Source organism: Ananas comosus, linkage group 8 (genome assembly GCF_001540865.1).
Source record: "Ananas comosus cultivar F153 linkage group 8, ASM154086v1, whole genome shotgun sequence".
Lineage (NCBI taxonomy): Eukaryota > Viridiplantae > Streptophyta > Magnoliopsida > Poales > Bromeliaceae > Ananas > Ananas comosus.
Window position 1 is genome coordinate 11,040,875 of NC_033628.1, and position 26,512 is coordinate 11,067,386.

At 36.7% G+C, this 26,512-nt stretch overlaps 3 protein-coding genes across 4 annotated transcripts; 1 reads left to right on the forward strand and 2 right to left on the reverse strand.

Moving 5' to 3' along the window:
- Nucleotides 6,700-10,672, forward strand: LOC109714280 (transcription factor bHLH110-like). Its single transcript, XM_020238834.1, has 7 exons — nucleotides 6,700-6,982; nucleotides 7,541-8,192; nucleotides 8,290-8,415; nucleotides 8,651-8,722; nucleotides 9,107-9,172; nucleotides 9,759-9,797; nucleotides 10,259-10,672. Exons 1-7 carry the CDS (start codon nucleotides 6,714-6,716, stop codon nucleotides 10,427-10,429), a joined length of 1,395 nt encoding a protein of 464 aa, XP_020094423.1. The 5' UTR covers nucleotides 6,700-6,713; the 3' UTR covers nucleotides 10,430-10,672.
- LOC109714567 (probable adenylate kinase 1, chloroplastic) lies at nucleotides 12,829-16,131 on the reverse strand. The gene is made up of 4 exons (XM_020239257.1): nucleotides 15,704-16,131; nucleotides 14,343-14,483; nucleotides 13,820-14,092; nucleotides 12,829-13,296 (listed from the first exon to the last, which is right to left on the reverse strand). The coding sequence occupies exons 1-4, from the start codon at nucleotides 16,013-16,015 to the stop codon at nucleotides 13,153-13,155; spliced, it is 870 nt and encodes a 289-aa protein (XP_020094846.1). The 5' UTR covers nucleotides 16,016-16,131; the 3' UTR covers nucleotides 12,829-13,152.
- Nucleotides 19,978-25,154, reverse strand: LOC109713929 (U-box domain-containing protein 44-like). Of its 2 annotated transcripts, none has more exons than XM_020238238.1 (4): nucleotides 24,895-25,154; nucleotides 23,101-23,664; nucleotides 22,680-22,989; nucleotides 19,978-21,934 (listed from the first exon to the last, which is right to left on the reverse strand). In XM_020238238.1, the coding sequence occupies exons 2-4, from the start codon at nucleotides 23,650-23,652 to the stop codon at nucleotides 20,358-20,360; spliced, it is 2,439 nt and encodes an 812-aa protein (XP_020093827.1). In that variant the 5' UTR covers nucleotides 23,653-23,664; nucleotides 24,895-25,154; the 3' UTR covers nucleotides 19,978-20,357. The 2 variants fall into 2 exon arrangements, with proteins under 2 accessions (XP_020093827.1, XP_020093826.1); XM_020238237.1 differs by having other exon boundaries at nucleotides 24,746-25,154.

The window sequence follows — 26,512 nt, forward strand, 5'->3', positions numbered from 1 at the left end:
GTATGGATCCGATAGCGTATATTATCAATTTATTTCTCTTATTATTATTCTACAAAAATACTACTCTCTTTCATGTCAATTCCCAAAAAACGATATTTTTTATATATTTACTACCAGCTGTGTTTAGGTTATCGATCACATTTATCATCTTAAAAGTACGATATGATAATATATTGTCAGATAAGTATTCAGCTTGTGGTGCCGTGCCGTGCCGTACGTGGCCGTGGATTAGAGTGTGCATGGTGTTCAAGGTTGATTTGGCTAGGGCATGCACCCACATCTAGCTTCATTAATAATTTTAATTTGCTACGGCGTTACATCTCTAATGATATTTTATTAATAATTTTTTTCTAAAGAAAGATTATATTGGATTAAAGCTTAGACTTTATAAAGCGATAATAAAGATGTTCATTTTTTAGAAGGGAGAAAGAGAAAGAATGGAAATTGCTGTCCATGTCACAACATTCTTTTTGTTTATAGAATGTTTTTAGTTAGACCTAATTAAAGGTGACTAATGTCACTAAGTTATTGTATTTACACAAGCATGCTTTTTTAAAAAATTTCTTTTTTTCGTTTTCAAATCCATTATGAAATTAATAACTAATTTGTAGGATCAAAAGGTCATTAACCTGCGTGAGGCGGTGGTTAACTATGGCCAAAAGCGATTTTTAGTGGATGTACATGTCAATGAACTTATTTAAGCAAGTACAATTTTCGAATAAATAAATTACTAGATTAAAGAGATCAAAATTATTGAGCTAAATGAAGCTATAGATGCATACTCGAAATGAGCTTCTGAACTCAAAAAGTCGAAAATTCTGTGTAATGGTGAAAAGTCATACTACTTGTTGCAATGAAAGAAAGTTTTTTTACTACAACTTTAATTTTTTGTATAGTAACTCCAACCAAATCAAACAAGTACTTAACTTTCGCGATAACATGTCGACTACGATTTAGGAGAAAAACATCAAGTTTGGCACCATGCCTCTCAACATCGAGACAACGAATAAGCATACGTGACACTCAACCCTGCTTTGTACGACGATGTCGCTCGATCGCGACGACCCCAGAAGAAATGAAAGTTCAAAAAAGAAAAAAAGAAAAGAAAAGGAAAGGAAAGGGGAGGTTGAATTCAACTATGGGTGCACTAAGCTTTGCTCCCCATTCATGGTTTCTACTGTTTACTGGATATAGATGAGACTATGAGAGCCTCAACTCCACCTACACCACTAAACCCCCTCACGTGCACTCATATCATGCATTGAAACAGCAACAAGTGAGAGAGTAGTACTCCACGAAAGTTATTTTATGTGCGTTAGTATGTCCTACATCATGTTGCTTTAGATATATATATATATACACCTGTGCTCAAGTGGGCAACATGAAATTAATGGAGCTAAAGTTGCACTGTTATTTTCTTTCTTTTCTTTGATCATTATATTTTGAGACTTCACTATATATCACTTTTCACTATATATCACTTTTAGGACTCTCGCAATGTCATGGTGAATTATTTGGTCCTTATTGCTTGTCATTCTGAAAAGCCTAGCTGTTTGGTCGGGTCTCGAATAATTTTTACATTAATTCAAGAAGCGGGAGAGAGAATTTTACTTAATGATATAGTATCTAGATCAGTGTAGCAGCAAGCTGAAATGAATTTTTGAGCCTTAAAATCAAAAGCTATAAGTTCAAGCTTTTGCGTCTGTATTTATATTCAAGAAGCAAAAGAGAGAATAATAAATATTTTTTATATTCATGAAGCTGATTAATAATACAATATCTAGAGTATGGCAGTAGGCTGATCGAGGCTAAAAATCAGAAGTTCTAAGTTTAAACCTTTGCATCAGTGTTTATTTGAAAAGTTAAACTCAAATAATATTTTGTATGGAAACTGATACTAGCTAGGCCAAAGAGGCAAAGAGGTCATATGAAACTGATGATAGACAATAAAGAAAGAATGGTATTTGTTAATTCTCAAAAAAGAATGGTATTTGTTGCTTTTTTTTTGTTTTGAGAGAGAGAGAGAGATAGCAAGCTATATCTCTACTTGGTTCATTTTTCTAAAAATGAACTCAATTAGAAATGTAAAACAACAAGATTCCGAACTTGAAATCTCGAATACCAACAATCAAGTTCTTAGCCAATTGTACTCGGTATGGTCGGTAAAATGCCTCTACTGTTTCTGCAACTATTGTAGATTTAATGTACATAATTAAATTAAAAATATGAGTCAAAAAAAAATTTCCCAAAAAGAAAATTTATGATGTTATCTTCAATCCACATTAAGACTTTGTTAGAAAACATTTTGACCAGATGTCACCAAGTGCTATGTATTTTGGATGCAGCATATATTCTATCTACTTTGATCTCCTATACATAGGATTGTTGGATAAATGTTTTCACACTAATGTTAATGGAAACGGCTTCTAGAATATATGGGGATAAAACAGCAAAAGAAGCAATCAATTGGCACCCTTGACATATATATTTTACCTACACCACTAGCACCATACTTTTTATACTGTTCCTTTCCTTATAATCTACTATATATATATTTATATATATAACTAGGCTACTATGCTATTAATAGCACCAAGTCATTAGTGTTACCAAGTTTTTTGCCATTAGATTAAGAGATGTGCGGTTAGGATGATGTGGATCCCTTAGGGTTGAGTGGGTGATTGGTTGAATAGTATGATCTAACGAGTGAAAATGATCAAAAAAATAGATCTAACAGTATAAAACTTGGTAGCACCAAGTGCTTCGTGCTATTAATAGCATAGTAGCCAGACTCTCTCTCTCTCTCTCTCTCTCTCTCTCTCTCTATATCTCTCTCTATATATATATATATATATATATATATAGAGAGAGAGAGAGAGAGAGAGAGAGAGAGAGTTCAATAGACTAGCTACTATTGGTAGTAAATAGCTCGATTTACTATTAATTTATTTTTATGATGAAACTTTTAATTGACGATCGGTATCGTTCAATACAATTTAGACCATTTAACCTATCTGGAAATCAAATTTCATGCCTTTCTTCGATGTCACTAACCGAACGATCAAAGGGTCATAAACTTTATAATTTTAATGGCCGGTATGGTACGTTTGTTTGTTTAATAGTATAAAAGAGTTCAAATTAGCTGAATTTTGTTAATTTTTTAAAAAAACTATTTAAAATAAGATCTAGACTCCATTTCTTGAATACAAAAATTGTAACATTATTCTTTGAAAACATATCATTTTTAGCCATTCATTTTATGTCCAATATTGATGGACAAGAGAATAATATCAAAAAATATAAAATTTAATTTTCAGATAGTTTAAATAGTTTAGATCTTATTTATATATATATTTTTTTTCCTCAAAGGATCTGGTTTAGATGGCTTTTGCAGAAATACAAAATATAACAAAACAATCTCATTTCTATGAAATTTTGGGATATAATGAAAAGAAGCTTAAACCTACGGAATTTTAAAATAAAAGGCAAAATAACTTAACAATTTATCTCAATCTCCTCTAACTCTTTCTCTTTGGAAATGGATTATATTTTTGTAAAATATAAAATAAATTAAATGATCCAAACACCTTAATACAGAGTTTTTTATTTTAATTAATATTGTTTTGAGAAACTCATATACCATTTTAAAGGGAAAAAAACTCTGAATTAAATTTCAGGCTTTTCAATCATGATACAATGAGTTTATTTTATCCATTTCCACAGAGAGAGAGAAAGAGAATATTCCTTCATTTAAGCTAAAATGTGATACGTTATATGTACCTACCTATGTTGAACAATGTGCGTGAAATAAGGCGAGAGAGTTCAATAAAGTTTCCATATATATATATATATATATATATATATATATAGAGTAGGACTAGAATACTTTTACAAGTATCACCTAAGTGATACTTGTGTGTTTCTAGCCCTTGGATGGAGAGATGGGAGGTTGAGATGATGGGGGTAGGTGGTGGTAGGTGGAATAGTGTTTGATCCAAGGGCTATTTGTAATCAAAAAGTAGATCCAATGGCTAAAAAGGTGATAGCAACTTGGGGATGATACTTGTAAAAGTATCCTAGATCAACTCTCTCTCTCTCTCTCTCTCTCTCTCTCTATATAATATATATATATATATAATATAATGTCCGGTTACTATACTATTGATAGTATTCAAGCCCTCAATACTATTGAGTTTTCTACCGTTAGATCTACTTTTGATCATTTCAACCCGTTAGATTATACTATTAAATCAAACGCCACTCCAACAACCAGGGGACACTATCATCTTAACATCCTTTCATCCAACGGCCAAAACTCAATAGTACCAAGGGCTTAGTACTATGAGTTTTCGGCGGTTGATGAAAAGATGAGCGTTAGGATATAGTGGTTCTCTAGTTAATTGATAGTGTCCTCTAGGTGAGTGTGTGGTTGTTTAATAGTATAGATCTAACGGGTGAATGATAAAAGGGTAGATCTGACGATAGAAAACTCATAAGTACCAAGGATTGGTACTATCGTAGTAAGTAGCCGGACTCTATATATATAATATATAGTATATATTATATATATATATATATATATATATATAGACCATTGCTCTATACTATTATGAGTAGGACGCATCTGTACTCATAAGTTGTTTTCTATTAGGAGCTTGGAATCGACGATTCACTCGTTAAATATGATCTAGAGTATTTGAAATTTCTAAAAATAAATTTCGTAAATTTTTGAAATCATAATAAAACTCATCATGGGCATAAAATGAACGGTCAAATCGAACCGACCATCCTAAAAAAAGCAATGATCGGATCCTCTCATCAAGATGCGAGTTATTGATCTTTATCTATGTAGTGAATAGAATTTTCTATAAAAAATCAACAAAATTCCGATTCTTTTTATACCGTTAAACTAGAAAAGTATTCCATACCCGACGCCGTTAAAAATTGTCAAATTTGTGACCTCTTGACGTAAGGTAAATGATGTCGAAAAATTAATAAATATGATTCTAGAAGTTTTAAATGCTGTAAATAATATTTAACGGTATGGATCGCATCGTTGAAAGTTCTATATCGAAAACAACTTATGAATACGAGGTGATCGTATTCATAATAGTATAGTAGCCGACGCTAATAATATATATATAAGCAGCTAAGTAGTTGTACTATCAAATTTTCCGCTTAGATTAACCCATTTTATTATTTTTACCCTTATATAAAATTTAGCAAAAAAGTTTCTATAAGGAGACAAGACTAGGGGTGGCAATCCAGCTCGCTATCTCGCCGACAGCGCCGGTTCGGCTCGAAATGAGCTCGAGATCGCGTCGCTCATTTAGTAACAGCTGAACCTGAGCTCGATTTTTCAGCTCGTTTAATAAACGAGCCGAAACACGAGCTTGGGCCAACTCGCTCGTGTTCGGCTCGATAACAGCTCGAATATATATATTTTATATTTATATAATTATTTAATTTATATTTTTATATATAAAAATAATTATATAAATTATATATTTTTATTATTTAATTTTTAGTTAATAAAAATATAAATCGAGTTTAATTATAAAATTCATTTATATGTAAAGTTTAATATTAGATCAAAGTTTAATGGATAAGATTTTATAAATTTATTTTTAATATATATTTTATTTATTTTTTTAATTTATTGTTCCGTGGCCAGCTCGTGAGCCAGCGTCGTGAACACGAGCTAAATTTTTTGGCTCGATACTTTAACGAGCCAGCTCCTGTTCGACTCGTTTATCAAACGAGCTGAACACGAGCCGGCCCAGCTCGCTCGTGTTCGGCTCGTTTACACCCCTAAACAAGACACAAGCATGCAGGCAAGATACGTTGGATTTCCTTTTCAAGCAATGCTACGTTTACAATTCAACAGTAGCATTACAATTCAACAAATATTATTATATTAAAATTTAGCGATCTAAAAATTAAGTTTCATACACTTGCTAGTCTTATCATATTTTCTTTTTAATACTAGAATTCAAAAGGAATTGACCCAATCCTACCACAAAGGGTTGTAGGTTTTCAACTCCTGGTTTGTAGGCTTAGCATGTATGTGTCTACTGTGTACAGCACCTCTTTTCTTTTTTTTTTTTGAAGCATGGAGAATCATCTTTGATTTTAATGAGTAAAAGATAAAAAGTAAATTTTAAAGCCTACAAAATCTAAACCACGTGTCCTGGTGTATTTGTTGAATATAAAGTTACAAACTTTCAACTTTAAAACTATACAAAATAATACTTGTTTCACATGATCGACTACACCCCGATTCACATATCATGGACCCAAACCAACCCTACAATAATAGCCCACAACTTCTCAGTGGAGAGAACGCACAGTACAACACCACAAAATAAAAAAAAAATCCAAAAAAATTCATATTCAGCGCATTTAGTTAAGAATTTGATAATTGATAAATGAGATTTCAAATTCAAAATATAGCAGAGTTCATTTTTAAGATTGAATTTAGTAGATAAATTGTTATCTTTCTATATGGAGAGCCAGAAAGAATAAAAAAAAAAAGAAGCACTTTTGCGCATAATTCCCACAAAATTTAAATATTTTGCCATTACCCATGTGCTGACGTCATGCCAACGGATACATGCATCTCCCATGGAAAAGTTCAAACCTCTCCTCTTAAAGCATGTTATGGCCCCCCCATGCTATTGCGCTTAGTTTCCAACTACAATTGTGCGAAAAAAATGCATAGCAACAAAATCTCCCTCCCCTCTTGGATCAACACGCCGCCAAGCATGTGGCACGTCGGGCGATCGAACAGCTACTCATCGTCGTCGTGCGACGACGTCGGCGTCGGCGCCTCCGCCTCGACGCCTACGACGACGCTCGTCAACGCCGCGCCAAACGGTGGCCGCTCCAGCCTCAGCACCGACCCTCTGTCGGCGGCTGCAGCTGCGGTCGACGGCCTCCTTTCGGAGCCCATGGAGCACCGCTTGTGGAGCCAGCTTCTGCTGTGAGTATAAGCTGCTGCTTCTGATCATATAGAAAATTATAGCACCAAATAAATATGCATAATAGGAATAATAATAGAGGAGTGGTGCAAATGGAGCATTAATTAATTGGTCCTTAGTGCATGTTGCTCTTGTAGTACTGCATGTGGTGTTAGTGTTCACATGGAAAAGGGGGGAAAAAAGGACAAAGTTTCTTTTTTTTATTATTATTTTTATGATTTAAAGACAAATCACAAAGTTCAATTATCGAAAATATATAGATAGAAGTTAAGTTTATGTACTCGTACGGTCTAAATATTTCATGCATGGCTTTTAATTTCCATTTCTCAACACTATGTATCATCTTTTATGAACAATATATAGTACAGTAGCTTTGTTTTAATTAAATTGGGATACATATAATGATTCTAAAAATTATTGAAGAAGATCGATTATAAGAGATCATATATATATATATATATATATATATGTATATATCATATTGCACCTTCAACAAATTTTTTATCTTTCTCGAAAGTTTTACTTAAAACTTTTATTAATTATGCGCGTTCAATTATCAGGAGCTCTGGAAATGGAGGAACCATGCACAACAACCATGGAGTAGGAGGAGAAAACTTCCTTGATCTACTAAATTCCAAAAGCTTAGCACCCGAGCTTTTCGACCCGGCCTATGAAAGTTACCCGAAGCCGTCGAAGCTGGGCAACAACACTTACTATGAGTTCACCGACACTACCGCCGCGCCCGCGCTGAACCACTTAGAAGCTCTCGAGTTAAGCCATTACAATCCGAGCATGGTCGAGCCCTCGGAGATCAAAATGACACATCCATCAATGAATTTGGCCACCAACTGGTGCAGTACAGCTGCTTCTCCGAACCCGCGGTATTCGGGTTCGAATCTATACGAGACTCATAGTTCTCTATCGCAAGCTCGCGAAAGATCGGGACTAGTGCTACAACAACATCACCCTTCGTATATGGAGCCATTCAATGCTCCTATTGATCTCAACAACTCACTCATGGAGCTCAACAACAAACTCAACTACAGTGGAGTAGCAGAGCTACCGTGGACTAGTAATCGAAATTTTTCGGATTTTATAGCTTTTAATGGCTGCTTGAAGAAACAAGAAGTGGGAGTGAAAGCTTCTAAGCATTGTATGATGAACTCCTCAGAATCAAATGAGAGAAAGAAGCAAGCATATGAAGTTACATCAGTAAGATACACCTTTTTTTGGTTTTCTTTTTTTCTTTTTCTTTTTCTTTTTGGAAAAACCAATTTTAATTTTCATGTATAAAATTTGTTTGCTGCAGATAAGGGGAGATGGAAGAAACAGTGGAGCAGCAAGTGTGGGAAAGAAAAGAAAATCTGAAGAGAGTTCAGAAGCACTTCTGAAGAAGCCAAAAAATGAGAGCTCAAGTGCTGCTGCATCACTCAGGGTATGTTAAATATGGTGCAAAACATTACTACTTACTAATGCAAAATTAATTAAGAGGGTATGATTAGATACTAGTTTCATTTTTATTTTTCCCCCAAAGGTGTTAATTAACCTTTTTTGCCAAAAAAAAAAGACAAAGAAGAAGAACAAGAAAAGGAAAATAATTTATTGTTCTTATCCTGACACAAAAGTTTTTTTTTTTTTTTTTTTTGGTTTGGTGTGTGTGCATTGAATAGGTGCAAGTACCAAAAGTCAAAATGGCAGAGAAGATCACAGCACTACAACAAATTGTGTCACCTTTTGGAAAGGTAATTAAGTGCATGTGAAATTACATAATATATGTTTAATTTCTTAATTGCATTTTTTAACTTTATTTCCTAACATTTTCAAATTTTTGTAATCTGGTGCTTCATATTTATTAGTCAACACCATGAATCAAAATTTATTGCTAACATGGCAAACATGTTAATTTTGCCACTGATGTGATAATTTTCATCTGAATTAACAAAGTTTTGAACTGAAAAAATGAGATTAAAACACGTTAGGAATTTAATTGCGAAATTAAAAGATTTGAGTACCAAAGTGAATTAAAGTTTTGTAAAGATTAATTGGAGAATGATGGTGCAACTAATTCACTCACTGGATTATTAATATTGAATATTTTTCTAATTTCTCTCTTTTGTTTTAATCAGACTGATACGGCGTCCGTGCTACAGGAAACAATCGTTTATATCAAATTTTTGCACGAGCAAGTACAGGTAATTAATTAACAATTGTTTATTCTATTAATTACATCAATTTAATTATATTAAAAATTAAATTATTATAAATGCTGTGATAATGCAAATCGTATTACTTAGTCATTTATTATTACAAAGTTTATAACAATAATTTACAAACTATTCTTGTTTATTGTAAAAAATTATTACTGCAACTAGTAGTTATCCTCTTTTTTTTTTCCCCTTTAAGTATCTTTGTTGTATGTAATCTTTTATTATTAGTCATTCAAAGTTTGCAATTAAAATTTAACTTAGTTGCTAATTACCACCCGAGCTTTGAGCATTTATTCTATTTTGAAATTTTCAAAAATATTTTGTAATTACGTGACAGCCATATAATATAAAGGGGTCTGAAGCTTATTTCTCTTATTAGTAAAATATATATAAAGAAGAATAAGTTTATATATGATATAATAAGTTATAACTAAGTGCCAAGGTAATTCCACTAGAAGATTTTTTTTTCTTTTCATTTTTTTGTTCCCTCTAGAATACAAGCCTTTAACATGTCCGAAATTAACATCTACGTACCATTAATTGTTTTTTTTTGTGGTATATATTCATGCAGTTACTAAGTGATCCATACATAAAATCAAGTTCCTGCAAGGTACGTACTTCAAATTCTACAACACTTTTTTTCGATTCGTTTATAGCATATTTATTTCACCGAAAGTGAAGAGAGTGAAGTTATTTTCGATCATAAATTTTTATTTCTGTTGTTTGGTTTATCATAAGTTGAAATCATCTATAATTCAACTTTCTTAACACGCGCCTTGAGTGATGCCAAAGACAATTTGGAAGCAAAAACAAAAAAAAACCAAAAAAAAAAGAGACTATTATACCTTTTTTTTCATCTTCTTCTGTATTAGTGTGAATGTTTTCAGTTTAATGGATAAAAAAAAAAGAAGATTAATTACAGTTTTAAAGCCATTGACTTACATGTTATCAACCAAACAGCAGTGGAAAATCACTTTTGGGCAAACAAACAATTAGGGATTAACTAATGAAATTTTTTTTCCTTAATTACTTTTCATCACATATATTACACCCATCTTTTTTATTTTTCAGGATCAAAACTTATGGGGAGTGGATCAGAGAAAAGAAAAGGAAGAGGCAAAGCTTGAGTTGAGGAGTAGAGGGCTTTGCTTGGTTCCACTCTCATGCACTTCTCAAGTATACAGGGATAATAATGGGCCCGATTATTGGACGTTACCTTATCGTAGTTGTCTCTATAGATGAATTAATGAAGTAGAGAGATTCATAGAAATGTACGGTGTATCCTTTAAGGTTGTGTTGGGAGATAAGAGATGTGGAAACTAACTTATTTATGCACTAAATGCAATATTTTCAATAGAAGATGTGATCTGTACGTATCTTTACAGAGTGTAAATTATACACCCGTACATCCAATAAAATAAATAAATAAGATAAGTGGACTCATGTAACCCATCAAATATCTACGGGTGTAGGATTTACATTTTAGTATAGAGCGTATGGATAGCATTTCTTATTTCTAAATTTGTAGTGGGAAAATTATCGGCGCTTTCAAGAAAAGTATCAAATCGGTGCTCGTGCTCGCAGCACAAGTTCACAGTTTAATTATTCTTTTTCTACTTTTCCTGCCTTTTCTCTATTTTCGCAGACTAATTTATTTTTTTAATAAATGAAGTAGATAATCTATTGCCCTTCTCTCTCTCTTAAAAAAAAAAAAATTCAAAGGGACAAAATGACAAGCTCATTTTAATTTAAAAATTCATATTTTTTCTACTAACGAGCGCAGGCCAACTGATTATTTTTTAAAGTATTTTTAAATAATTCTAATTATTTAAATTTTATCTAATTTTGTTTTTATTTATTGCCAAATTATCATGTATATAACAGCTAGACATTATAAAAATAATATACTATATAATAAATTAAGGATTAATTTTATTTGTGCCCCTCTATCCACTCCTAATTACGTAAAAGTCCCTCAGAAAAAAAAAAAAATCAATAATTTAGTACCACGTAGATATCCAAGGTGAAAACACACGTAAGAGTATAGTTGTGGAAACTTTGTATTAGTTTTACAACTTTTTAACTTAACTATAAAAGATTTGAAGAGCCAGGATATGATTTTGTTCCCGTCTCTCCCTCTATGCATAACGTCGAAGCAGGAGAAAGAAGAACACAATGGCTTCGAGCAAAATCCGCGAGCTCCGGCCATGGCACCATTTCCCATCGCATTTGTTAGAGGACATTGCGGACCAGCTCGTCGGCGCCGCCAACTTCGCGCGGTTTCGCAGCAAGCTCTTCTGCTCCTCGACAGGCCGACCACGAGAGCTTCATATTTCGATCGACCGTACGTATGACAGGCGGTGTCTCTACATCTGGCGGGCCTGCTTGTCCTCCGACCATGTGGTGGAAGATCAGGTTGGACCGAGTCACATTTGAAATGGCGGGAGGTCGAGTTAGGCCGAATTATATTCGAAATAGCGTGAGACTGGTTAACCCGAGTCACAATCGAGACCCGTAAATGTTCCATCTATACGCTTTAAGTGAATTGATTGCGTATTTCTAACGGTTCGAACTTTTGGGATTAATGGTTAGCGCCAATAATCCAACGTTGAGCACCTCAGACGGCTGCGTTGTGACCTCCGTTACCAAGACCACCTCAAGGTCTGCATACTGCCGGTCGGCAATTTGACGCCGCCTCTGCCATGTATCACCAGAGGTGATTCTACGAGAACGATCGTCGGGTTGCTCCATGGCGGCATTAGGCGAGGAAATATTTTGCTTGCAACTCAACGTCTCCGGTATTTGACAGAACATAAACCTGCAGGGAGTACCTGACGGTGTACTCAAGCTGGAACACTAGCGTGGCCAACATGGATGGTCCAGGGTTAAAGTGAGAATTTTGGTCCTAGATGCCGTGCACACAGATCGACGCTCGCGGGGACTCCAACTCGTCGGAGTCCAACACAATTGCGTGTATTTTCCAGCGCTCCCACGAGGCGCATCGCCGTGGGACTTGCTGCTGTTGAATCGATGGTTCGACGGTGTTCAAATAAGTTGGTTCGGAGGTCCAAGAGACCTGAATGTCCAGCGCGTATGAAGAGATCCATACAGCAAGAGTGTAAGAAAGATCTAGATATTCCGATGTGGTTTACGCCAAATCTTTTTCAGGCTTCAGGATCAGGTGATCGAATTTTGGATGAGACTTCTCAAGTCACGTTTGGCCCGCGGGTTTCTGCAGCCTTCCGTTTGGCGCAGTTTCTGCAGTTGGGCTGCCGGGAGTGCAGCGACAAACAACAGTCGCAGAGTTCCTGCTTGCTTTCAGACGCAGCACCAGAACCAATACCTGCCGCCTAGGTCAAATAGATCTTTCTCTGTTTAAATAATAAGTAATTCCCTTTTTGGTGCGCGCAAATGCAAGCAGTAATTTTTATTTTTTTTTTTCGTTCAAGAATTTTTGATGGCGTGATTATTACATAGTTTCTTTATTGTCCGTAAAAGATGAAAATGATAATGAAACTAGGCAAGCAAGATATGAAATAGAATTAGGAATGTGCAATACCTGTTTCCTCGTTCCCGGTGAGTGGTGTTGGACAAAGATCACAATAAATGAACGTTTAGAAAAGTGCAAGACATTGAACGAGTAAACTAAAGGAAAAGATGATAGTAACGGTGAGTCAAAGGTGCACCCAAATAAAATGACGTTCTTGCCCGTCAAAAAAGAATACAAACTCATCCCTCAAGATCAAAATTACTACTTACACATATCGTATCTCGCGGTTATCAATCAAATGATACAACTGAAACCTATTAGGCAAAATCGTAAAAAGAAGAAGCTCAATACTTGGGCAATTACCGCCCCCAGGATTAGTGGAATGAGGGTGCAATTTATTAAAAGAATAAGAAGTTGTAAATTTAGCTGTGTTTCTGTCGGAAACAAGTGGATTCACCTCCTTGAACTCGTAATATCATGCCGCAGCCAGCTGCTTGTGATCATGGTCTTCTAGGTTGAGAACCTGAAGCAGCTTCGGCCAAGATTCCGGGATTCCCCCAGGTAAATCGAACTCAAGAAGCTTCCCTTGGCCACGGTAGAACTCCTCAACGGGCTGGCTCTGCAGACAGCAACAGGTCCAACATTCAAACGCTAGATGAAAAATGAAGCCTCAGCAATATGCAAAATCTCATTAGTTCTAAGATTATATATGTCGAAAGTTCTTCAACCAGGATATAACTCCAAATTATGTTCCCGGTTAGCCCGACTTCTGTGATAGCTTCTTCATTCCAGAATATAAGCTTCTAGAAACTAAGGGTTTAGCTAACAAAAAAAGTTTGGAGCTATTAGTTGTCGCAAGAAGCTAAAAACTACATTAGGCTTGGTTTGGTACTGTTGCCATTTCTTGGTGTTCATCTAAATCAAAATTAGCAGTTATACGCATAAACAGGGTCTTAATCTTCTGCTTCTGCTGCAGTGAGATGCGGTTAAGAAAATGTTAATGCAAAAGCTGTTAATACCTCTTCAAACAGCTTTGTTGAGACAATAATTTTGCAAAAGCTCCAGCAGCAATATGCATAAACTTGAGAACGGCGCAGAAAATATAAAGTGAAAAAATGACCAGCTAGAAAAGGATATTATACCTTCTCATCGTATATGCGCAGCCTTTCCTTGACCACCTCTTCAGTATCATCAGCTCGTGTAATAAGCTTTGACATGCAGTGCGCAGGAGGCAGGAGAGGTGCCATATTTATACCAGGCTGCCCATTTTCACCCTTGACATCGATGGAGGCGAGATTGAAGTTCCCCCCACATTGGCTGCAAATCCTTCTCCCTAGGCACTTCTCAACTAACACGTCTTCCCTCAGCTTTAGATTGATCACTAGATCTATGTCCGTCACTCCGTCCAGGATTTCCTTGAATTAGGCAAACAAAAATGATAAATGAGATCATGAGCTACCGTTTTCAAACCATCATAAAGACGTCTTCTAGTAATTGATCTTTGTCCTTATATACGATCGATTTGAGACAGATTTGTTTGACCATGTACAAGTTTGTCATACACTTATGAGCTACGATGTACATGTTTGTTACACACGTAGTTGGAAAAAAAAAAAGAAATGACATGGAAATATTAAACTTGAAGTATTCTTTCAATGTACTCACCGCTTGTCTCACAGTACGTGGAAACCCATCAAGAATGAATCCTGATTCACCCTTTGCTTCTCCTTGTTCAAGGCGTTTAGATAACAGATTTATGATAATTTCATCAGATACCAATTTGCCTTGATTAACAATTTCAGCAAGCTGCAAAAAAAAAATGATGGAAGATAACCAGCTTAATTAGTGAATTTACGGAATGTATAAAGAGGACAGACAGAGTGAATACATGAAAATTGAATTCACTTCCATTTACCTCACAGATTATTTTTAAAAACTGCTTGAGATGCATCAATACCTCTTAAGTTTATAGAAAGGTTTAACATCATAATATAGAAATATAACGGAAGGGCTCAAAAAGGACATTGTTGAGTCAAAAAGGACATTTATACACCACAAATACAAGCACAATATGTCAAAAAGGCTAGCTTTTCAAGGATCTTGAACTGATATTTTGATTTCATTGAAATTAACAACTGAGGAATCAGTAGGCAGCGCCACAACGATGCTTTAATTCATTAATTTCATGCCAACAACTGCAGTTTAAATTAGAGTAGCCAACTTCCAAAGAGATATCCCAAAAGAATTTTTCTATTCTTTATAAAGCAAACCAGCTACTGGGATGTCATACATGATACATCATACAAAATTTTCAATCCATTGGATCCTACAGAGGTCGGTGCTTTGATAGCTTCATTCCCTATAAAAATTTGTAATCTGATCTCTAAAAACATGCTGAAAATAAAAAATAGGTAAAAATGTATGGAACATGCCTGATCTATGACCCCTTTTAATCCAACTACCTCACCTTCAAAAATTCTGATTTTAGTACCTAATTGCAAAATCTTTTAGTTTGTTTGATTTAGCTATAGTGACTCTTAAATTTGAAAATTTGAATGCATCATTTATTTTCACAGGACTGATTAGCACAGAGCATATAATTTATGCAACTACAATTTCATTAAAATAAAAGTAATAGGCCTAAAATTTGCACCGGAAGAGCCATCAAATGTTTTATATCAGATGAATTGAAACGATAGGGATCAAAATCAAGCTTTTAAAAGGTCGGGTAGTTGAATCAGAACCGTCAAAAGTTCAGGTAAATTCTATACATTTCTACCTAAAAGATAATGACACAAAAAGGAAAGATAAACTTCTTCCAATTGACACTGGATCCTATTGTCATATAATTAACCGGATCAAACAAACTGTTCTCACGCAATTAACAAATTGCCGAAGCCAACCAACTCTAAACCTAAGCAATCTCAACATCACAAACCCTAGCATGCCATCAAGAGGTCACAATCACAAATTTCGCAGATCTCTTCAAGGAAACGATTAGATCGGCGGGGTAAAGGGTCGGATACCTGTCGGGAGAGGGGGCCCGAGGAGGCGAGCTCCTCGCGGACGAGATCGCCCGTGGCGATGTGGGGGACGCCGAGGAGCTGGGAGAGGCGGCTCGCGTAGGTGCCCTTCCCGACCCCAGGGCACCCTAAGAACACCCACTGCACGCTCCGATCCTCGCTCCCCCTCCTCGCCGGGGGCGGCTCCGCCGCCGCGCGCCGCGCCAGCCCCGCCGGGAAGCGCGCGCCGGGCTCCGACTCCACGGTGCAGAGCCCCCTCCTCGCTGCGGCGGCGACGGCGGCGGAGGATCGGAGGAGGCGGTGGAGCGCCGCCATGGAAGGGGAGTGTGGGGGAGCGATTTGGGGATTTTTTAGGGTGCGGTGGAGATCGGAGGAGAGGGGGAATGGTGTTTGGGTTTATATATAGGGCGGCGGATTCGGAGTTTGAAAGAGAGAGAGAGGGTTAGCAAAGCAGCACATGGGGTAAGTAAAGGGGATCGATGGTGAGTCCTCCCCCTCCCCATCGGAGGTGCGGATCACGTGGGCCAAGTGTGAAGCACAAGTTTGGATCTTTACTTTTATTTTTTTATTTTATTTTTTTACTTAAAAAAAACACTGTAGAACCTGCGAACATTCTAATAAAAAAAAAATTAAAATAGTTATGTTACATGTAATGATGTAGATAATGAAATATTAATCATCATAATAATATATATACATATATAATCGATCGTCGCTAGAGCAAATGATAAAAAATTTGATAGTTGGTATTCGAAACCTAGTTGATTTATATTTCTAGCTAAATTTATTTCTAAATAAAATAAAAAAAACGGATAACGTGCTATCAAATTTTTTATCATTTGCTCTAGCGACGATCGATTATATATATATATATATATATATATATATATATATATATATATATAGATAATTTAGTAAATTTATTTGTTATGTAAAATTAATTTTTTTAATTATTATAGTTGAAATTGCGTCCAATTTAAACCTAATTTTATTAGGAGTAACTAAGCAAGCTCCTCGTGTAGTTACAAGTAGACCAGTCAAATTTTAGTATATCAAACTGGTTTAGTCGGGATGGGATCCTGATCTGAGCGGGCCCAATGCCGACACTAACCGGGATTCAAGGTGGTCTTGAACGTGGAAAAGATTATTAAAGTCCGGACCCGTTACCATTTCGGACCCGGTTCCGGATTTAAATCCTCAACCCGTTACCATTTACCCTTTCACACCTCTACGGCTTTTAACTCCCAGCATAAAAAGGGCGATTCAGTCTCTCCTCTTTCCCTCCAAATCATCGCTCCACTCTCCCTCCTCTCTCTCTCTCTCTCTCTCTCTCACTCTCTCTCTCTCTCCTCGTCCCCTTTCCTCCTCAGATTTCTAGGGTTTTCTCAAACCCTAGTCTCTCCCTTCGTCGTCTCCTAGGGTTTCTTCGGATCCAATACTCCGAGCAATGGACGTCCCTGGATCCAGCAACCGACGCGGTGGCCGCGACGTAGCACCTCCACCCCTCCCATCTCCGCGGAGATGAAGACCCTCTTGGAAAAGTTCCGGGTAAAATCCTAATTCCCTTTTTCATCTTTGTTTTCACTGTTTTGGATTCTCCGATTCTATGTTGGGGATTCTTGGAATAGGTCGATAAGAACACCGATGAAACTCTGCATAAACACTAGTTTTTGATTTCTTTGTTCTGTCACATTATATTCAAAAAAAAAGGAAAAAAAGAAGAAAAAGAAGCGGAAATGGTTAGTGATTCGAAATAATTGATAGATTTTTTGCGCTTCAAACATACACCGCGGACATAATTATAGGAATTCTTTTGGATGAACATAGTGTTTCTAAGCTTATAGAGATATTGCCGACTTAACAGGCTCAAGTGGGCACACAGGCTACGAAGCGACTGCAAGAAATTTTACAGGAAACTGAAATGGAGGCAAGCAATTCATTGCTTTTTTTAGAAGAAAAGGTAGTTAGATTATGGTAGCACCATTTTCCTTGAAATGATGCAATTTACTTTGTAATGTTCAAGGTCATGGAACGAATTGAAAAGAGAGAAGCCTCAGATGAAAAGAATAAGGGCTTGCAGAGGGGAGATAGCCAGGAAAAGTCACCACTGATGATCGTCGCAATGCGGACTCTGCATGTGATACACTGAAGTGAGTTCTCGCGCTATCTATTAGTATCTCAATCCAAGATTTATTGTAGATACAATGAGAAATTTCATTTTCTTTTCAAAATATTTGGGTCCGTTTTGTCGAGCTTGAATATCAGATTGCCATAATTTTAAGGTAAAAATGTATAGAACCTACCAGAACTATAGATCATATTGGATACCACCCGACCTTTTAAAATTTTGATTTTTGTTACACAACCTTTCAATTTATTTGATTTGAGTCGGTCAACGACACTTTGACTTTAAAGTTTAAACAAATTTCGTACTTTAATGAATTTATAGTTGCGAAAGTTATATGAACTATACTAATTAAACTTATAAAGATAATCAACGAATTCAAAATTTGAAGTCAAGGCGCCGTTGATTGATTCAAATCGAACAAATTGAAAGGTTGGATAGTAAAATCAAAATTTTGAAAGATTCAATAGTCGATTAAAAATGATCCATAGTTCGGATAGATATTGTACATTTTTACCTAATTTTAGTTGCTAGTTTGAAGAAAACGTGATGCAGATTGATATAATATGCATGCTATAATACTAAAGATATTTACTCTATTTTGCGAAGAACCAAGGTAGGAAGTATCATATAGTTAGGGGTTTGTGTCGTGCTCAATTATGCCTCTTGATGGAAGTTGCATCACTTGGTTTTTGCTAAAATATTACGATCAATAGACTAACGAAACTGAGCACCACTCTGTTATTGCTGAAATTTCAACAATTTGTTCTCAGTATCGGAATGCCTACCAAGCTTGCCAACTCCCTCATCCAACATGGATAGATGTCTCGCCAAAAAAGTACTAAAAAGGGAAAAGAAAAATGCCTATCTACACAGTTGAACAACCACTTTTCAAGTTTAGGGGGATTGGAAGAGATTTACCGCTTGTCATAGTGGGGAGGAAACAATCAGGAAGTTTGCCAAGTTCATCCATTTTTTAAGCTTTAGGTTTGCAAAGGCCTAGATTTAACCCATTGACTAATTCATTTATGATGAAGGAGGTAGTCCTTGACCCATGTGTCATCAATTGTTATTCTTTTTCGACAATTTGCAGAGGATCGATTTTTTGAAATATCTTGTGTAGTTAAATGTTACGAGTTTATTCTCAATTTTATTGCTGTCCAGACCTAGTTAGTGTTTTTCCTGTTACTTTATGCTGAGCAACTACTCAAAATACCCTCAACAAAAAAATGTCGGTAATGTTAGTATGTAATCCTTCACTACTCGTTTCTTTTTCTTTTTCTTTTTTTTCCCCCCCTTTTTGAGTGATTAATTCTCTTTTTTTTTTTCTTTTTTTCTTTTTTTTTTTTTTAAGAGAAAGAAGATGGCCTTCTGTACTCCATTTAGGTGATTCTAGTAATCCCCATCGCCAACTAGATTGTTCATCACGTTGGATGAAACTAGATCTCTCCATACATTTTGCTTGAATTCAAATGTGTAAATCATGATTGCTGCAATCTTCTTGTTTAATTTGTCAAAAGATCTCTCGTTTATTTCGGAGTGCTTGATCTATGTGCAGGTAAAGTGAAACCAAGCATCAAAGATACAACATTCCAACAAAAGAGCTGATAGAGCAGGCCGTCTGTGCGTCGCAACTTGTCATGCATTAAAATGTAGGGAGCAGAGTCCTGTTCTGGAGCACTTGTAAATATTCAGAATGGTTTCGTAAGCTGACGGATTCCTTGTGGTTCACTTGTAATTACTAATCCTTTCCCAAATACTAGGAAGATCTCGAGTTGAGCTAGAATACTTCCAAAAGCACCAAAGAGGTGATGCTTTTGAGTTTTTAGTCTTTGGATGAAGAAATGTAGGGTTGAAATGATGATAGTAGGTGGTGGTAAGTGAAATAGTGTTTGATCCAAATGCTATTAATAATTAAGGAGTAAATTTAAGGGCTAAAAATTTAAAAGCACCAAAGAGGTGATGCTTCTAAAAATATTCTAGCTCAATTCGAAGATCTCATCCGAGTATTCTCAAGTTGCTGATTACTGGTTTGTGTCATTTTCTGTACTGTGGAGATACATTTGAATTGTCCGAATAAAAAGTTTCTGACAAAGCAATGGTTATTGGATCCTACTAGTTGTCATAACAACATAAGAGTGATTTGGCCAGATTGAACAACAAATCAAAACCGCAGCCGCACCTTTTATTAATAGCATGAAGGAAACAGTTGAAGTGAACACAATTTTAAAAATACAACTTCATGACCATATAAACAATCTCAATTCCTACAAATTTTCAAAGGAAACAAAAACCATAATATAGTGGGAAGAAAAGTAGCAGACCACATACAGAAAAGCCTCTAATTTCCAATTCCACTTTGTCCAATTCAGAGAATGTTCCAGAATGATCCACATGGTTCACCTCTCGCCCGCCATCTGCCTTCGCAGGAAAGCTCATTCTGTACAAGCATCGACAAATGGATCCCTTCCCCTCTGTTGGGCCGCAGAGAATAGATACATACTATACAATTCTTAGCTTCCTTCAACAAATTTACCCCCCCTTCTTGGTGAAAATTCCGGAGAAATTCGGCAACTTGTCTATATGCTTTAGTGCTTGCTCGGCAGTCTGTCTTGTCGTGTAATCCCCATGCCTAAAGGCTTCAACTAATGCCGTCCCCACATTTTGATCTCCAGAAATATCATACGCTATCTCCTCCGTCCTCAATATCCTTTCCACCGCCCACACTGCTCGCCTCCTCAATATCTCGGTTCGGCTCTCGAGCAACACATCGAGAATTGGCTTGATCCCATCAGCCTCATACAACACCATCACGCCTTCCTGAATGTTCACCCCATCATCCAACAGAGTGCACAGTGCCGCTAGCGAAGCCTCGACCACCTTCTCATTTTGATGGTCTAAGCAAGCTACCAGCTTCTCCACTGCTCTCCCTTCCAAGAGACAGAAGCTCTCCTTCACTGAGCATAGCCCTCCGTGCACTCTGCACAAGCCAGATGTATCCGGCTGCTTGCTGAGGCATGGAAATATGGACAAGCAAAAACTTGGCTGTGGGTGAACTTGAACTTTGGTCAAATGCTTCGACTGTTGGGAGAGATTCTCCAAAGCCATGGCAGATACCATCTGGACTTTATCAAGCCCACTCATCTGAAGCAGATCAGTGAAAAGTGCGGTGAGATTGTGTTCACGAACAATCGAAACAATGTCAGGCTCATCCAACAAATATGTGAGCCTCGAAAGAATGCGAACAAGCCCTTCGAGAAAGGGGTTGACGAAACGGCTGCCACGAGTCTCCCCTTGGCGAATACTAACCACCTTGGAAATGACTATATCAAAAGCCCTTTCTTCAAGAAGCCGGTGAGTGAGGCCTGAGTCCCTCTCAGGAAGGTCCGCTAAGAGCCCAGCAGCGGCTGCTTGCTCTTCGGAGATACCATTGTTTTCTGCAATGACTTGAACTAAACTACTTAGCTGGCCAACAGTTACACGAAGAGCGTCAGCTAACTCCTGACCCATGTAAGGTGCAATATTATGCAGGAGCTTTATAGCAGCCATGCGGACTTCTCTTTGTGGGGCTTCAACAAACTGAATCAGACTAATGGTAGCACCGGAGCTCTTAATAGCGGCAACTATGTTTTTGATACTGGTCGAAGAACTTGTGAGACCAACAAGGACTTGAAGGAGCTTACACTCAATTGCAGGACCAGTGTTACTTATTAAATGTAGAAGATTGTGAACAATGTCTTCCGAGACCAAGGTCTGGTTGCTGGGACCAAGTGGGATGGACTCAAAATTGGCACCTGATGAAACAATATTGACGAGAACTGTTGCAGCTAATTCTTTTAGCCTCATGGGAAGCTGGTGGGGACCGACAGTGAAGAGATCCTTGACAAGTGGTGGGAGGATGCCGGCTTCGATCAGTATCTTGGCGCTTATTTCGTAGGAAGAGATTTGGTTAAGTGCCTTGAGAGCATCTTCTCTGGCCTCCTTGTTTCCACTCTTCATGACATCGACCAATGTTGATCCAGCTGATCGGGCCACATAAACCTTGACATCGTTGCTCAAAACGAGCTCCCCAAGATATGCTGCCATGGATAGCTGAGTCTTGTGTGAACCTGGGGATTCACCATGGTATAAGTGAGATCGAACCATGTGGCACAACATGTCAGGGACCTGTCTGGCCTGACAGGAACTGCTTTTTGTTAAAACCCCTCTTAGCAGTTTCTCGCTGTAGTAAAAGTAGAAATTATGAAGCTTCTGTTTTTGGGCTTAGAAGCTTATTTAAGCTTCTAGCACGGTGAACAGCCACACTTACTTAGAGTTTTAAGTGCGATATTAGAAGTGTAAATTGTATTTGTATCCGACTGTGCGTGTTGAGACGTGTATTAATATAGTGTGCAAAATGTACTAACCGCCTGCTAAGTACTAATATGATAATGCAATCTCTTACTTAGACAATTAATCACTGAAAATCAAACTCTATTCTTGCAGTATTTTCTATCCTAAAAACTTCAGCTTGTCAGGTGTAGAATCTTATTCCTGATATCCTTGAACCTTGAAATAATTTAAAACGAAACCAACAAGCATGGCATAAGATACACGCACTCACTTGTCAGAATACTTGTGGTTCTTAGCTTGGATGAAGAGGCCGTCACAAAACAATTAAGAGAGTTAAAAAGAAAAGGTCGAGGCAAAAGAGCAGATTTGTACTGATTGAAATGTTACAAGGAATTTATTGAGCAGATAAGATGCATATATTGCTACAAGATCTACAGAATTGACTCAGGAAATCAGAAGTGAGAATGGCATTAACCGTTAAAAGAAAACGAGGAGCATGAATATAAAAATAGCAGGGCATACCTTCAAGGAGTAATCTAAGAAGGGGTTGTAGTCGACCATTTTCAGCCATCTGTCTAACATTCTTTTCACAGCGTTCTAGATTCTCCAGTGTCTTTTCAGCTTTCTCAACAATTAAAAGGTTTTCTGATTTACTACTAGACATCCCAACAAGAATAAGAATGGCTCCGCTGACTCCACCAATCTTCTCGCAAAGAGATTCAGATTTTGAAAGCTCATACAACAAAGATACAGCTTGTTCTCTTTCCTGGTACTGCTCATGGGGTAAGAACTTCACAATTGTTCGAATAGTATCCCCAGCAGCTATGGCTTCCTGCATAAGATGTTTACGAATTTATCATCAGCAGACATGTTCTCTTCAAGAAAATTGTATATGTAGAGAGAGAGAGAGAGAGAGAGAGAGAGAGAGAGATTTCACAAAAACCTTGTTGTCATCATCCTCTTCAGCTACAATACGAAGAGTTTCTAGGGCTTTACATCGAACTTTCCTACTGCTATGCTTCGACACATCAGCAATCAATGGTATCAGTTCAGCATTCCGCACAATATGCTTGTTGGATCGGCTTTTTCGACATATATCTATAACATACTCCAACGCCTGTAGAACATCATTCTCAGAGCTGGAGAGAGTCAGTGATCCACGTGCTACGTCAAGTTGAGCAGCCTCATTTCTCTGGGTCCATTCTTCAATAGTGTTCCTTAGAGCTATACTAGGGTTTAGATCAGTGCTATTCAGCTCCTTTAACGTCAATGGACAGATTGGCTTCCTCCCACTATCCCTACATTCTTTAAACCACTTCTCAATCGCTTCTCGCTCAAATGTTAGCCCATTTTCTAGCGTGACAGGATCGCGCATAATTTGTTTTGTAAGTGGGCAAAGAAATGCCTCGTACATAGGCTCCATGCGTAAATTTTGATGATAAATTCCATTTGAATGACTTCCAGAATCATAAGCTCCCTCCCAAAGTTCCGCCATCTCTTCAGCAAACTATGAAAAAGCACAAACATATGATAAGTACAAGCAGCACAGCTAAAATAACAGAAAATAAGGAAATCAGGACAAAGAAGCTCAATATGAGAAACAGGGGCATTATTGTAACAGAAGCTCCAATCTATTTTAGCACTCTAACAGGATAGTAAATTTGGAGTGAATCAGAAACCTAATCGGAACCATATCAATCTGGTTGGTAATTCAGCCCCCAAACTCCCACTCGGATCTATTATAAAGTTAATTTCCACATTTTTAAACTTGGCAGCTAAAAATTTGAGATTCAACTTGATATTTCAACTACAATCCACCTATCGATCCAAAATTGTTCCCTCCACCTCCTCTCGCCCCCTCCCCCCACCAACTTAGCAGTAAAAAAAAAATAAAATAATTGTATCAACAATATCAACCCTACTGAGATGTTTAAATTGAACCACTTTTAGACTCGACCAACAAGAGCAAATGACAACCTAACTCAGTCAAAACTTAACACATTAATGAACAATTAAGTACTGTCTAAGCATAATTTGACTCGATTACATGCAGCTGAACATCCCAAAGTACAAAATCTTGAAAGTCATAGGGCCCAAATGAAGAGGCCATAATTACAATAAAAACAAGCAAGTACATATGAAGCGCAATAATATACTGAGACGGTACAGGAGCCAAGAGGGTCTTCAATAGATCATTAATCTCCACCAACACAAAGCAAAAGTAGCACGCCACAAACAACTCTAAATAGTCTACAAGAACCTCAAAAAATAAAAAAAAATTTAAATCCTTCTTACAATTGAGCAACTCAAGACGACTAGGTTTCCATCAAATAAGAGGTACCTCATTGTACTCGTGATTCCAATTTCACGCTTCCTGATGCATAGTTATTTGCACTGAATTGTACAAAACGGCAAATTTATCGCGACAATGAAATATATAGGCCAAAAAAGGAACTTTTTTGTTCGAGTCACAACCTTTCTTAAAGAGTGAATAAGCACCAAACCAACCACTCCAACTTGGAGAACAAGAAACTAGTACAATTCGAACAATTTAAACTAGAATTAGCAAGTAAATGAGCTAAGACAACCTGAATTAGCATGCAAATGAGCAAAATCCTCGAGATCGAGACCTCCGCACACAATTAAGGGGCAATCCAATCAACAAGAGGCAACGATTGACCACAAATCGCATCAAACGCGAACAAGAGAGGGAGGGAAAGGGTTCGGGATCGCGTTCCGCCTCCTCTCCCGCCACCTCCTCGCCGCGTTATTGGGGTCAGCGGAGGAGCAGCTTCGATCGAAACCCTAGAAAACCCATGCAGGGGCTCAGTGGCACCCCACGGCGAGAGCTCCTCGAAGGCTCGGGATTGCGTGGGGATAAGATTCAAGGGGGTTAGGGTTTGGTTTCGAGGAGGCGTCCGACGAAGCGGTGAGGAAATAGCGAGTGGGGTAGAGAGAGAGAGAGAGAGAGAGAGAGAGAGAGAGAGAGAAAAGCCTTGGTTTTGACTCGTCTAAAAAGAAGTGAGTTTGGGGAGACCACAGTGAGGACGATGACGAGGTGAGGAATAATTGCGTAAGTGTCCCTACAAATCTATGAAATTGTATATCAACGCCTACAACATTTTTAAAGTGTATCAATTTAGTACCCGTTATTTTATTTTTCTCTTTTTTATTATTCCTTCCGCTAATTTTTTCTTCGTTAAATCAGCGAAAGGGTTAAAATTAAAGGGTACTAAAATAAATATTCGATAAACTTAGGTGGGGTATCTAAAATTTTTTGTATATAATAATTTAATAAAATGTTAACTGAGGAGCTGACGAAAAGAGAGAAATGAAAGCACAAGATACTAAATTGATATACTTTAAATCACATAATACTAAAGTAAGAACATACGAAACCATAAGGGTGGTATTTGAAGTTTATCCCCGTATCTTTCCATGGTTTAAGATAGAAGTGTACTGAACGAACCTATCTGAATTATAAATCATTTGAGTTGGCTATCTAATCTTTCAAAATTTTAATTTTAATTTCTATTTTTTTTAATTTTGACTATTTTATTAATAATATTTTTAAAAAATATATTATATTTTTATCAAATTTCTAAATAAAAATATGCAGAACCTACTTAAAGAACCATGAATCATTTCAAATCGATTATCCAATCTTCCAAAATTTTATTTAATTATAAATACCCACCTGCACTTTATCCCGTATCTTAAATACTCTTCACATCAAAAATGTAATATCAATTACGCATTTTTGTTACCGACCGTCTCTAGAGCAAGTGACAAAGGATTTGGTGGTTGGTACCCGAGGTTCCAAGTTCGAATCCTAGTTAATTTATATTTGTAGCTAAGTTTATTTCTAAATGATATAAACAAAACGGGTAGCGTGCTACCTATCTCTCCATAAAAATTAAAAAAAAAAACGCGCTTTTGTTCGGTCTCAAATCCTACCCTTGGAATTTTTTCTTAATTTTAATGTGGCATATTGAGATAGCAAATTTTAAGCCTATTTAAGGTCGCACAGCTTCAAATATTAAAATTCAAGAGAAATCATAAAAAGTATTCACATAAGAGAATTTAAATATTTTTAATATTAAATATCTTTTTCACGTCATCGCCGTTTTTCATAAAAAAAAAAAAAGACGGAATCCTTGGTACTGTTTAACACAGGACCAAAGCACTGGATTAATATTATTTAAAACTTTTTGGTAAACACAAATTTCTTATTTGAGAATAGTAATTTTCGGATACCTAAAATAAACTGGTATAACTATTCTTACCAACATCTCTATTTTCTATATATAATTACTCACTATTTTTTTTATTCTATATTATTTATCCAAACGATA